Here is a 14860-nt window from a genome sequence, read left to right on the forward strand (position 1 = left end):
AGCCCAACAGTTTTAGCCCTATGGGCTTCTACTCAATGAAAGGGAGAGGTGCTTCCTTCCCCAGGCACCCTCTGCCCCCTGTACCAATCAAAGGCCCCTCCTCCCCCACAGCTTTGCCTCCCCATGTCCACCCTTCCCCCTCTGCCATGTCCAACATGTGCCCACCCATCTCCTCTCGTATGCCAGTGAGATTTCAGACTTACCTCAGTGTCCCGGTCCATCAGTGAATGCTGCCTCCTTTGTCTACCTGCAGTACCAGCATGAGCAAGACTCCTGATTGGGCTTGCTGACTTCCAATTGGCCGGAGGCTCAAGGATACAGGGCGTCCTGCCGGAGATGGATGGAAGCCCTGCCTCACACTAATTAAAGGGCCATCACAAGTAAAATAAATGCGGGTGAGCCGGCAGAGCAGAGGTGGGATCACCCCCAAAATTTACACTGGAAATAGGAAGCCCACCATCAGTGTAAAATCCAGCCCCATGACCCCAATCGGCTCACTCTCTGCCCAGCCTTCCACAGCGATTGGAAATACATCCAAAGTCCTACATGCTCCTGCTCCTAATTCTTGTGTTTTTCTGTTTATCAGGGACTGAAACCCTTAGAATGAGGGACACATTTCAGGGGTTTAGGGGAATTGCTGCTGTTCTTTCAATCAGGAGAAAGATCTTCAGATCTCACTCAGGCCTGAAGTGCTCATGAATTATGGATCTTCCACTGCCCAAAGAGTCACTGTTAACATCACCTGTGAGATAAACCAGCCCACTTCACTCATGATTTATAAATTTTAGCTTTATTGTTGCTGAAATCTGTACTTTGTGACTAGTTTTAACTCTATTCATCACCAATTGTTTTACCTTTCCTGAAGATTTGACTCCTTTCGATAACGCTGCCCCAATAATCAGCCAGGCCGGAAGCAGACAGAGGGCTAAATACCAGACCAACTCCCCAGTCTCATCCATTGAACCGGTTCGGCGTAAAACCACTTTACTGAATAAAATGGCAACAGAGGACAACTTAGATAAGAATACTGAGATAAAAACAAAAAACTACTGCGGATGCTGGAAATCCAAAACAAAAACAGAATTACCTGGAAAAACTCAGCAGGTCTGGCAGCATCGGCGGAGAAGAAAAGAGTCGATGTTTCGAGTCCTCATGACCCTTCAACAGAACTGAGTATAGTTAGGAGAGGGGTGAAATATAAGCTGGTTTAAGGTGGGGGGTGGGGTGGGGGGGGTGGAGAGGGAAGTTGAGGGTGGGGTGGTTGTAGGGACAAGCAAGCAGTGATAGGAGCAGATAATCATAAGATGTCACAGACAAAAGGATCAAAGAGGTGTTGAAGGTGGTGATATTATCTAAGAAAATGTGCTAATTAAGAATGGGTGGCAGGACACTCAAGGTACAGCTCTAGTGGGGGTGGAGTGGAAAGACTGACAAGGTATTAGTTGTAGATTTAAAAATAATGGAAATAGGTGGCAAAAGAAAAACCTATATAAATTATTGAAAAAAACAAAAGGGAGGGGGAAGAAACGGGGTGGGAATGGGGGGAGGGAGTTTAAGATCTAAAGTTGTTGAATTCAATATTCAGCCCGGAAGGCTGTAAAGTGCCTAGTCGGAAGATGAGGTGCTGTTCCTCCAGTTTGCGTTGGGCTTCACTGGAACAACGCAGCAAGCCAAGGACAGACATGTGGGTAAGAGAGCAGGGTGGAGTGTTAAAATGGCAAGCAACAGGGAGGTTTGGGTCTTTCTTGCGGACAGACCGCAGGTGTTCTGCAAAGCGGTCGCCCAGTTTGCGTTTGGTCTCTCCAATGTAGAGGAGACTGCATTGGGAGCAACGAATGCAGTAGACTAAGTTGGGGGAAATGCAAGTGAAAAGGCTGCTTCACTTGAAAGGAGTGTTTGGGTCCTTGGACGGTGAGGAGAGAGGAAGTGAAGGGGCAGGTGTTGCATCTTCTGCGTGGGCATGGGGAGGTGCCATAGGTGGGGGTTGAGGAGTAGGGGGTGATGGAGGAGTGGACCAGGGTGTCCCAGAGGGAACGATCCCTACGGAATGCCACCAGGGGGGTGAAGGGAAGATGTGTTTGGTGGTGGCATCATGCTGGAGTTGGCGGAAATGGCGGAGGATGATCCTTTGAATGCGCAAGAAAGACCCAAACCTCCCTGTTGCTTGCCATTTTAACACTCCACCCTGCTCTCTTGCCCACATCTCTGTCCTTGGTTTGCTGCATTGTTCCAGTGAAGCCCAACGCAAACTGGAGGAACAGCACCTCATCTTCCGATTAGGCACTTTACAGCCTTCCGGGCTGAATATTGAATTCAACAACTTTAGATCTTAAACTCCCTCCCCCCATCCCCACCCCATTTCTTCCCCCTCCCTTTTGTTTTTTCAATAATTTATATAGAGTTTTCTTTTGCCACGTATTTCCATTATTTTTAAATCTACAACTAATACCTTGTCAGTCTTTCCACCCCACCCCCACTAGAGCTGTACCTTGAGTGTCCTGCCATCCATTCTTAATTAGCACATTTTCTTAGATAATATCACCACCTTCAACACCTCTTTGATCCTTTTGTCTGTGACATCTTTTGATTATCTGCTCCGATCACTGCTTGCTTGTCCCTACAACCACCCCACCCTCAACTTCTCCCCCACCCCCCGCCCCCCACCTTAAACCAGCTTATATTTCACCCCTCTCCTAACTATACTCAGTTCTGTTGAAGGGTCATGAGGACTCGAAACGTCGACTCTTTTCTTCTCCGCCGATGCTGCCAGACCTGCTGAGTTTTTCCAGGTAATTCTGTTTTTGTTTTAGATAAGAATACTGTTCATTACACACACTTACGATTAGACACTATGCATCAGGAAATTTAATCAAATAGGTGTAAACAATATCCAATATGTAGTTCATTCCAAGGAGTGAATTGTTACTAAGAATTGAAATGAAATTTGATATCCATTAAAATATCTCTCACTACTCCTTTTGTTCTTTGTGAATATACAGCTTTGTTTAACAGTGAGTGAAAATGAGATTCCCAGCAGAGATGATTTGAAGGAGTTCCTGAAACTGCTTCATTGGCTGCCTTACATTGCACTGTTAAAACTACCTGGGTTAGTCACTGTGGACAGGGTGCATTTTAACAACCTTTGGAGGCAGACTAGATGGCTGGAGAGCTGATAATGTGGCAGGGTAATATGACCCGATGTCTTCCTCCTGCCTCAGCATATTAACAGTGGCAGGAAGCTCAGTGAGTTGTGTCAAATAAGTGCCAATTCAGAGCCACCTCCCTCTTCACCAGCATTTTACTAGCATCAAGAGTCTGTTATCATGGTTGTGGGTCTTAGATGGGGTGTTAATGATCTGGAATTACAGATACTGCTGGAAGCAAGGCTGTTGGTAAACTTTACCTTTTATTGAACAACATATTATGTACAACACAGACTTAGTATGAGGCTCTGCATCGAGCTATCTCTTTCCATGCTCCTTGACATCAGATGTGACATAATTGATGATTTGGACTATATATTTGCATATTTAACATTAACCCAATTATACTATACCTCCCTCTAAGTCTCTGACTCTAGTAAATACATTATTTACATTATCCTACATCTCCCCCTGAAGTCTCTGCCTTCACCCCTGGTTCACAGTTGTGGTGGTTTCACCAATCACCCTGACATTACTCTCAGCTCTCTTGGACGATGTATAGGATTCAAGTTCTCCATGTTCTCTAGAACTCAGTAGAGTAGTATGTGAATCATCAGAGAATATTGGTTCTCTGTTCAGGTTGCTGTCTGATTTTATGTGTAGTTAGCCCATTCCATTGATGGTCTTCTCCTTGTAGATCTAAGCACACTCCTATTTCTTCTCACTAGCCTATTTTCAATCTCTACAGGAAAAGATCTCGGACTTTGTGTCTTTTCCAGTACTTGGCCTTCTCGGTTTTGGTCTCTAATTCAGACTGATTCACCTGTTTGGAGTTCTGGTAAAGCCTGCACTCTATGGCATTGATTGTAGTTTCTGGTCTGATTTTCATGATTCTCACCCTCCTTCTCCCTTTCCTATATCAATTGCTTTTAGACATTGTATGAGCATATGTGGAAGAACAGGAAGTTGAGTCTGTAGTTTTCTTCTCATCAGAAGTTCTGACGGAGCCAAAACCATTCTGAGTTGATCCGGAACTGTAGCTCAACAATGTGAAGTTGATATCATCATTCTTTTCCAGCAAAGATTTTAACATTGTTATGCCTCTTTCAGCCTCTCCATTTGCTTGTGGGTACCTGGGTTTTTTGGACAATTCCATAATCTTCTGTAAATTTCGTGAACTATTCATTTACAAACTGTGTGCCACTGTCTTAAATGACAAGATCTGGAATACCATGTGTGGCAAAAGTTTCTTTCAGTGAATTAATGACTGCTTCTGAGGTTGTACCATGAAGATGTTTAACCTCAATCCATCTGGAGTAATAACAACTATGAGGAATGGATTGCCCTAGAGCTCGAAAAAGTCCATTCCAAGCCTGGATGGAAATGAGGATACCATTTGCTCTTGGTGATGGATTGCACAGCTGGTGCAGCTGGAAATCATCTCCTCCGGTATTTTGAGATCACTGGCCACCAGATTGAATTTCCTGCTCTAGCATGACACTTTATAGTGCCAAGGAATCTCCATTGTATTCTCTGAAGGATCCCCAGTCTGAGGACTCTTGGTATGACTGCCTCTCATCATATATTAGCAAGTCATCCATGGCACTGAGATGTCTGCATTGCTTGAAGTATTGTTTCAGGATGAGGTTTTTTGGAACAGGTTCTGGCCATCCAATTTTGCAGTTTTCTCTAATTTTAGCACATTCTTCATCCGCTTTATGTGCTTGTCGGATTTCATTCAACTTCTGCTTTGCTGCTGGTAGGAATTGTGTGGTCAATGAGGTATACAACTCTATATCCTCAGCAAAATTTATGTCTTCCTGTTCAGGCTTCTCAACAGGGATGAGTGACAATGCACTTGCTCTTGTTTGTTGTTTGCCTTGGGCATATTCGGTCTTGACATCAAACCCCATGAGTCTCAGCCAAAATCTCTGGACTTTAGGTCTTTGCTAGTTCTTTGGTTTTTAATATGGTGACCAATGCCTTGCAGTCTGTCTCAATGTGAACTCCAGGCCTAAGATATAGTCGGCAAACTTGTCATCAGCCCACGTGGCTGTTAATGCCTTTTTCAATCACACCATTTTTGTTCCATTTTAATCAATGACAGACACATAATACACTGGCCTGCATGTTCCTTCTTTCTGGATTGGAAAGAGTACTGCTCCTAGTCCAGTCGCTGATGTATCTGCAGCAACTATTGTGGGCAGTTCCGGGTCATAGTGTGCCAATATATCTGGTGAAATGAGCATCTTTTATACTTTTTGGGATGGCATTTGTTGATGTTCTCCCCAACACCATACTTGGTTCTGCCTGAGCAATTGCCGTAGTGGTTCATTCACATGTGTCAGATTGGGTAGGAACTTGCCTACTTGATTGACCATCCCCATGAAACATTGAAGCTTTGTAATATTGCGAGGTGGTAGGAAATCTTTGATTGCCTTGGTTTTTTTGGGATCAGCCCTGATGCGTGAACGATGTGTCCCAGAAAATTAATGGTTCATAACAAGGACTCACACTTACTTTTGAAAGTTAGCCCTGCTTCTTCCAAGCATTGCAATACTGCTCTCACACTTGCATCATGCTTCTGTCTGGTGGACCTGTAGATCAGGGTTGTCATCCATGTGGCAGATGACCCCTGCTAATGCCTCCAAAATGCCTGCCATTATTCTCTGAAAAATCTCTGGAGCCGATGTGATTCCAAACAGTAAGTGATTGAAAGGATATCTCCCGAAGGGTGTGAATAAATATAGTTAGTAGTCTGGATTCCTCATCCAAAGGCAGTTGCCAGAAGCCACTGTTAGCATCCAAGTTTGTAAAAATGGTACTTTTTATGGCTTTGCTAGGCTCTCGCCCATGGATGCCATTGAGTGGATCTCCCATTCCACTGCCTTGCTTAACTGTGTGAGGTCAACACAGATTCCTGTTGAGCCATTTGGTTTCAGTGCTGGAACCTTGCCTGAACACCAGCTTGTGGGTTTGGTTACAGGTGAGATGACTTCCTGATGCAGCCTTGGCTCCATTTCTTGTTTTGCTTTTCCAAGTGAGTGTGGAACCTTGGGGTGCATAAGCACATTGGTTTACACCTGGTCTCAAAGTGATACAATAGTCCGTTTACAGTTTCCCTAAACCTCGGAATAGTTTTGGGAATTCTATCGTGAAATCTGTTGACTTTTCTGGGCTCCCTAATTCATAAAGTTTATAGATGAGCTGTAGATCAGTGTAAGCTTCTCAACTTAACAGTGAGCCTTCTTGGTTGTGGATCACATGCAAAGTTTGTGATTTCTCTTTGTACTGGAATTTATCAGTCAACTGTCCCTTGATATTCAGTTGAATGCCTCCTGGACCGTGGAGTCTCATGGTCGATAGCTAGAGAAAGTCTAGTTTTAACCATTGTTCTGTGTCTGAAAGAATTGAAACTCCTGTTCCGGTGTCTGATTTGAAATTTATTTTATGTCCATTGACCATAATGTCTACACTCCAATAGTTCCCATTAGATTCTGTAATTTCACCTAAGAATTGCACTTCATTATCTTTTTTGTTTTCAACTTCAATTTAGTTGTTTCTCCTTTAATTTTTGTGTTAAGAGCTTTCTTGCTGCAACGTACGGAATTAAAATAGTCTCCCTTATTGCAGAAATGCCTACATTATTGGCAGGGCATTCTTCATGCCAATGCAGCCTTTTCCCACTATTAGAGAACACGGAATAATCGTGGCCACTGTGCCCTCCTCACTTTTTCCTTGTTTTGGCTTAGATGTGCTGCTATTTCTGTGTGCTACAAACTGCAATGTCTCAGTGGTTTTTCTCCATGGGATTTATTTCTTGCCTCAAATTGAAACCTTGTTTTGTTTTCTCATTTCAGCCTGCCTCATTAACTGCACAGCCTTCGACAGCGTCAAATCTTCATTCAACTGCAGCAAATCCTGTGCAGTCTCTCCTAAGACTCCTACAACGATGTAATCCTGAATTAATTTGTCTTTCAGGGCTCCATATTTGCAATTCTCAGTGAATGGATGTTAATCATTAGTGAAGGAACCTGCACTCTCTCCTGCTCTTCGGATGCACATATTGAACTTCACCCACTCTACAATAGTGTATCTTCAAAGACTAAAATAAGTATCAAAGTCTTTGATAACTTCTTCATAAGTCATCATGACTTTGCTCATGCACTGCCTGACCGTTACATCATCTGCACTACTGCCTATGGCATAGAGAAGGATACTGACCCATTCCTTGCTTGTCTTCCCTGCTAATCCTGAAGCTGCTCTGTACCTGGTAAACCTTTGATGACAGTTCTCGGCTTGATCTGGACCTTGTACATGGTCAAAGCACTCTGGTAAAGGTGGGATTTTCTCTATGACTTCCCTTCACAGTGTCCTTTTCTGGAGTTCAGTTTAAGGTCTTCCCATGCTGCCCTTGTCCTGCGATTGTTTCTTTCGCTGCTTTTTCCAGTCACTGGGCTCCTCACTTGCTGCTTCTTTCATTGTGTTTTCCACTGCTACCATCTGTTATCATATTTGTGGGCCTCAGATAGGATTGCTCATGATCCAGACAACCAAATAATGCTGGAGGCAAGGTTGTTGGTAAACTCTACATTTTTTATTGAACACTATACTAACTTTTTATAAAACAGACTTAGCACGAGGCTCTACATAGAACTATCTCTCTTCATGCTCTGTTGTCATGTATGTTACATCAACTATATATTTATCTTTTTAACATTAACCCTTCATACTACAAATGGGGCCCGCCACCACATCGGGAAACCTGCAGGTAAACCCTGGCGGCCTCACGGTGGGTTCCTAGGGGAGGGGCCTCCTTAATCAACACTCCATAGCTCAGGAAGAGGCACACTGGCAGCAATGGCCACCTCTGCAGCTAAAGTGCCACCTTAGGAGCATATTCCCCACCGCACCAGCCTACTCCCAATTGCTGGAGCTTGACTGGCCCTGGCATGATAAGCAAAGAAAATTCCCTCATCTTCGAGGGTGCCACTAGTGATCGTACTACGGAGGCTGTTGAGACACCAGCCCTATGATTGGGCTGGAATCTCTGGGAGGCTGGCTGCCTGCCTCAACTGGATGGCAGACCTGCTGGCGGCCTCTTAATTGCCCACGGTTGGTAAAATGCTGCCCCAGGGTCCTGCCACCCAGTGGTATGTAGTTGGCTTTTGCAATTGGTCTCAGCAACGGGACATCTTCTTTGCTGATAAAATTCGACCCTGGGTCTCCCAGTGAATTCAGCTCCTTCATACTGTTAAACATGGTACCTGCCCCCAGACTGTTTCCCAATTCAGTTCCCTGGTCTTTGGTCTAAACACATTTAATTAAAACACAGAGAATGGGATATCAGTCACAGATAATTTGAACTATTTAATGAAAGGGCGCCAGTTGTGATGTTATTTTGTAACAGATGTATGATGTAAATAGTACTTCCATCTAAATCAAAAAGCTTTTCACTCATTAAACAAGAAATTCACCCAACCAACCTTCCCACGAGGAAGCTACTGGTACAGCTGTGCAGGTTATAGGTGCTGCTATCTGTAGTAATTTACTTACTCCCAGTATTGCTCACTCGGACCCTGGTGAGGAATGTTGATTTCTGATCCATTTGGACAAGTTTCATTGTTTGCATGCAGCCATGTTGTATTAACGATTTCAAAATATCCATCATCCAGAGTGAGATTGCAGTGTGGATCTAGAAAATGTGGAATGTGTTTTAGAATTACATTTCATTGGGAATGATGCTGTCATTTCTAGTGATATAATCAGGGTGACTGCTTCACTCTGACTGAATCAGTCCAATCCCTTTTATTGCATGGATGAGGTTACAGATGGGCCAGAACAAAGAGGTAAAGGCCAGAATCTTCTTCCCTGTCTTGTGACATGTTTGGATGCAAGGAGGGCCTTTAATAAAGCAGGACGGTTGCGGGGGGAGGAAGGGGGGGGGGGGGTGCTTCTGACCCCCTCCTGCCTCCACTCCAATTAAATCCATAGCAGGAAGGCCTGTGGTCAGGTTTCCAGCCCCGCTGCCAATTGAGGCCTTAAATGGATGTGTGGGGGCTGTGTGGTTGCAGAGGTGAGGGTCAGGTGGTCACTGGGGGGGGGGGGGGGGGTGGGGGGAGGTAATTCAGGAGGGCATTTGGGTCATCAATGGGAGTTGCGGTTGGGTGGTCAGTGGGGGAGGTTGTTCAGAGTGGGGGGAAGGTAGGCCAGTAGGTTCGGGTGGTCAGTGGGGGGTGGTCATTGTTGTGGGGTCAGTTGGTTGGGCCGTGTGGCCAGTAGGGCTGTGGGAATTGGGTGATCTGTGGGGGCGGGGGGGTCATGTGGTTAGTTGGGGGGCGGGGGGGTTGAGTGGTCACAGGGGTGGTCAGTAGTGAGGGGGTTGGTCTGGGGGTGTTGTTAGAGGGGGGTTGGGGGTCAGGTGGTCAGTGGTTGGGTCTTTTGGTTGGGGGGTTAGGTGGTTAGTTCGGCCGTGGGGGGTTAGTGGTTGGAGGGTGGTCATGGGGGGTTGATCAGTGGATGGGTCAGGTAGTCATGGGGCTCCCATGGGAGGTCCAGGGTGGGTCAGTACTCTAGTTACCCAGGAGTTAGAAGTGGCTTTAATTCTTCTAAATTTTTCTGGGTAACTATTGTTGATGAAAGGCAGTTGGAGCCATCCGAGCTTTATGATTTACATTGTACTTTCTGGTGGTTCCCAGTGCAGGGCAGCTGCCCCATGGAAGTTTGAACTTTCCGGTCAATTGCCAGGCAGTCCTTATCTGGGGACCTCCAGGAGGGTTCGCCAGCGCATCTTTGCGGTACCCCGCAGTTACGACACTTGAGAGCCCATAAGTTATGAGCCGAGGACAATAGGTCACTCAATTCTCTGACTCTGGAAACTGCTGGAAACAAAGAAGGACTAAGGCATCTCATTATACAAGGAGGGTGCTAAGGATCCCCTATCTGTTTCAATGGTATTTTGATAGCTTTGACAATGGGAGATCAAAGTTCCTTCATTTATAATGGATTGCCCTCCATCGTATGCCAATAGCAGCTGCCACATGATCGGAATCCCACTCGTGAAAAGCTGCGATTATAAACCTGTCATTTTGTTACAGCAGGAGTCTGGAAAATGCACCAGTGACATCAAGAAGAAGACTTCAGAATGTAACATCACCTCTCTCTTTCTCATTCGGCTATTCTAAGGATCGGGATCCTATCTCTGTTACATTTTTGGAACACATCACAGAGACAGAGAATTTTAATCAAAAGGAAATTCAAGTATCATAACATCCACTTCGGAAAAGAATGGATTACAGTTTCAAAGAGAGTTTTTCCAGAGAAACAATCAGTTTACATCGGCTCCAACACCACTGGAACTTCAAGACCACCAAAGGAATGTCGGGACGTGTTTTTTGCCTTTTTACTAAGTCTTATACTTTTACCTGAGTGAGTTTTGACAATAATTCTAATTTCTTATTTGTTAACTCAAGAGATCTGGATGGCTTATTTCTTCATATAGCTTTACATATGGTCAAGTGCATATTTTCAATTGAAAAAAATCTCACAATTTTCTAAAAATTCAAGCTTGGTTATAACCATTCTCAGGAGTGGAAATAAAAGGAATTTATTCACCCTTCTGGACTTGCTCGTAACAGATATTTGGGGGCTCATTCAGGATTTTGTGACAGGCAGAAGAGGGATTAAGTTAAACAGCCCTGATTTCTCCACTCACTACCCATAAACATGCCCGTAAACGGAAAGGTGTTTTTGATTTTTGATTTCCCCCTTCATAAGTATTTTCCCCAACCCTTCAGTTTTGGAGTTATCCAATCCTTTATTAATAATCCCACAGCAAACTCAAGATAAGGTAAAATAAGGGGGTGGGTTTATTTTACACACACACAAAATGCAGGATTTGGGTTTCACAATGTCTGCCCCTTTTGCATTCATAAAATGAAAGGGGAATAAGGGAAAGAAAGGGGTTCAGGGCAGAGACCGGATAAAAATAAGTATTATGGTTTCAAGTGAGTCCAGAGTCCAGGATCAATGTCCAAGGAAGGTAATTTCAGGTGGCTTTGTCTGGCAGAATTCCTGGCCTTGGTCCTGTGAACTCAGTTGCAGGTTGAGTCCGTTGAAGATGCTGCAAAGTATTATTCTGTCCTGGGTATTAGTTCACTCCGTAGGTGAAATACAGAGCTCTTCCTGGAAATCAGACTTGGAAAAAGACGGAGGTCAAAGTTAGGCTGCTAACCTGGAGTCCGGTTCTCTTCGGAGGTTAAACCACAACTGAAGATAAAACTCAAAAGCTGTATAATTAAAGGAATTGAAGCAGCTCAAGTCTCGGAGGTGAACTGTGAGCATGTGATCAGCTGCAGACATTTTAACAGTGCAGAAATTGTCCACTTTGAAAACCAGAAAAATTAAAAATATTATAAGTAGCCAGGCTCTTGTAATATGTATATTTTTTTCTTCCTGCCTCCTGGATGGGACAATTTGAGCCCACAGACAACGAATGGAATTGAAAGTGGGAACTAAATTAGTTCCTAGGTGATTTGACCTTTTTAAAAAAAAAAACACCAGAACAGTTCCTTGTGGATTGCAGTATTACCATACAAAACAAAATGCCCATTTTCGAAGCCAAGTACCTTCCTCGACCAGAGTGAGGAAATTTGGGATTGTTTAAGGTATTCTATCCCTCGAGAGTAAAAGATGGAGCTAAGCAGTTACAGTTAGAATTCCGCCCAAAAACCAGGCAAATGTAAATTCTACAATGTGTGACCCAGACATTTGGATTTTGAACTGAAAGAAACTGAAATGGACAAAATAACTGGCAAAAGTTACAGCTAGAACTGAAAAGACTAGAGCTAGAATTCCAAGCTAGGGAAAGAAGGAAGAAGAAAGAAAAGTAGAGAGAGAGAGAGAAAAATAGAAGGAAAAGGGAAAGAGAAGGTAGGGAGTGAGAAGGATCGTTCCAGAGAGAGACATAAGAATGGGAGGGAGTTGAGGCTTCTCAAAATGCGCAGGGAAAGGTTCACTGTGTCCACTGAAACCACGCCCAGCTTAAGACCAAGTGTCCAGTTTTCCCAAGTAATCCCCAAGTTTGATAAGGAAGAGGTAGGAACTGTCTTAATTTCTTTTGAAAGAGTGGCTCAGCAGATAAAGTGGCTGCTGGAGAGGCGGACCCCACTGTTAAAGAGAAAACTGACAGGCAAAACTCAAAGTTTACTCCTTGTTGCTTGATGAGAGTTCAGCAAATTACACATGGCAAAAAATGCTATTTTAAGTGCGTATGAACTGGTGCTGGAGGTCTACATTAGAAATTCTGTACCCTTCAAAAACAGTCCGATCAGATGCTGTTGAACTTGAAAGGCTCAAGTAGCTCACTTTTGATTGATGGATATGGCCGCTTAAAATCAAGGCCCAAAATGAAAACCTCAGAGAAATAATGCTCCTTGGAGAGTTCAAATATTCACTCCCTCTCTTTATCAAAACTGGTGTAGACGTTTAGAAAGTGGAAAGGGCCAGACAGGCAGCACTCATGGCAGCTGACTATGAGTTAACTTATAGCCTCCAACTTTTAAAAGGAGAAACCCAGGGGGGAGGCCAGAGGGAACTGGCCTGTGTGTGGAAATGTTCCAGCTAGGCCATTTCAATGAAAATTGTTGGCACATGAAGAGACCCAGATGGAGCCCTACTGCCAAATCAGCACCCATGGCCATAAAGTGGTCAACCTATGTACAAACATGGCAAATGTCCAGGGTCACTACCAGGAGTTTGTAAATAAGGGGAAGATGACTCCTAACTGTTTAAAAGAGTGGGAAAAGGAGTTCAGCATTCTCCGAGACACTAGTTGCTTGCAAACTTTGCTAGTGGGAGCATTAAAGAATCAACACCTAAGGACAGGATAAATTCTGGTGCTCTAGTAAAAAGGGCTCACGGGAGAATGTGTGGAGATGCCACTGATTAAAATTTACTTGAGGAGAGAGTTTGTCACAGGCCTAGTAACTATGGGTGCAGTCCCTTAAGTTTGCCCATGCAAGGGTAGATATTTTATTGAGGAACGCTCTTGCTTGAAGGAGGGCATTACCCCAGAAAAGTCAGGGACAATCCAAAGAGGTTGTAGAGGTTGGAGAAAGCCAGCAGGGGTCTGCAGAGGTGCAGGGAACTGAGAGAGATTCAGAGGCCCTACAGGGGGCAATAGAATCCATGAGGGTTGAAGTGACTAAGGAAAAGCCACTTGAATTATAAAAGGCCAAAGCCAGGCCAATAGTGTCAGAAAGGGTCAGAATAGAGGTTGAGGAAGTTAAAAGGGATGAGGCCAGGCTAGTAGAAGTTGAAGAGGTCAAGGAAGGGCCTGTGAAGTTTAAAACAAGATGAAGGAAGAGAGCCAGTGATCTGGTTAGCAGACGTCTTCCCAAATCAGCCAAGAGAAAGTGAGGGTGATGTGCCACTTGGTTGAAGAGTCATAGGGGAGTACAGCAGGAGCTGAACATCTACCTGGGCACAGTAACATTCCAGGGAACATGGAACAGGTTAGGGAAAACCCATTTTCAAAATAAAAGAGAAAGGGAAGGGAACACACACCAAAGCAGGCACCACTTTGGGGGACCACAGGGGATATACCAGTGAAAGCAATGTTGAGTTATCCACTGATAAACCAAAAGAACAACCCAAGATTTAAACCTGAACCAGCCCAGCAGTGTTGATGCAAAGATAACTAAAATTGAAGCCCCGGGCGTAAGTCCAGAGACCCAACAGGAGTTAAGATCAGGTTACAATCTACTGACTTCCTGGAGATCATATTTGATAAAATACCTCGGGTTAAACCACTAACTCCATGGGTTATCGAGCTGGACAGTGAAGGATTAAAATTCAGTCAAGAAACTCGGCTCTGCCAGCAAGAAAATTTGCATTATAGACGCCATGCAGCCTCACAGTTAACCAGGAGCACAATGCTTATCAAAGATCTGGGGATCAGAAATTTAACCCAACATCGCTAGATAAAATGTAATCATGGGTTTTGTAAAAGAGGGATCAGGTACTGAATTCTGAAACTGAAAATCCTCATCTATGCCTGACCCCAGAGGGAACAAAGAGAATTCAGAACTAACCATTTCCAATGAAGATAGGTTTTGTGCTTAACTAACACTTACAATGGAAACAAGCAATGTGACAGCTTGCTATCCAGAATCTAACTCAGTTTAGAATTATTTCGTTACCAACCCGACAACATAGCATAGCTGTAACTATAAGGTTAAAGTGTAAAAGGGTGTGCATGTGTTTCTTTAACGTATTTTTTAATATTGGACATCTTATATTGAAACACTTGCTATGATTTGCATTTCAGTCTACATGAGGGGGAGGCGTCATGGCAATGAGTCATGTGGAATGTAGAATATTAATTGTTAGTTTCATCGGCTTGTGTAATGCCTTGGATTGTTTTTAAAAGGGAAAGAAGAACTGAAAAGATACTGTGCTTTAAAATGGCTGCAGAAGTCACCTGACCTACAAATTAGCCAAGTTTCTGGAAGCCTCTGAAAATGGATTACCAAGGGGTCATGTCTAGGCAGTTCCCCCGATGGACTTCACACCTGCCATAGTCTCAACCTTCTACAAAACATAAGGACAATAGGCCACCTAATTCCTGACTGCAGAAACCGCCAGGAACAAAGAAGGACTAACAAATCTCATTATGCAAAGGGGTTGCTAAGGAACCCTTATCTGTTTCATTGGCA

General features: G+C 44.0%; 1 protein-coding gene across 2 annotated transcripts in view; it reads right to left on the bottom strand.

Moving 5' to 3' along the window:
• LOC144683856 (sodium- and chloride-dependent neutral and basic amino acid transporter B(0+)-like) overlaps positions 1 to 14860 on the bottom strand; it is a 435158-nt gene that overhangs the window by 46763 nt on the left and 373535 nt on the right. For both annotated transcript variants that reach the window (XM_078547362.1, XM_078547363.1), the window contains 2 exons: positions 8700 to 8838; positions 855 to 987 (listed from right to left, as the gene is read on the bottom strand). In XM_078547362.1, the coding sequence (XP_078403488.1) occupies positions 855 to 987; positions 8700 to 8838 (272 nt within the window). The remainder of the gene's footprint in view (positions 1 to 854; positions 988 to 8699; positions 8839 to 14860) is intronic.

The sequence above is a fragment of the Cetorhinus maximus genome, chromosome 8 (assembly GCF_964194155.1).
Source record: "Cetorhinus maximus chromosome 8, sCetMax3.hap1.1, whole genome shotgun sequence".
Lineage (NCBI taxonomy): Eukaryota > Metazoa > Chordata > Chondrichthyes > Lamniformes > Cetorhinidae > Cetorhinus > Cetorhinus maximus.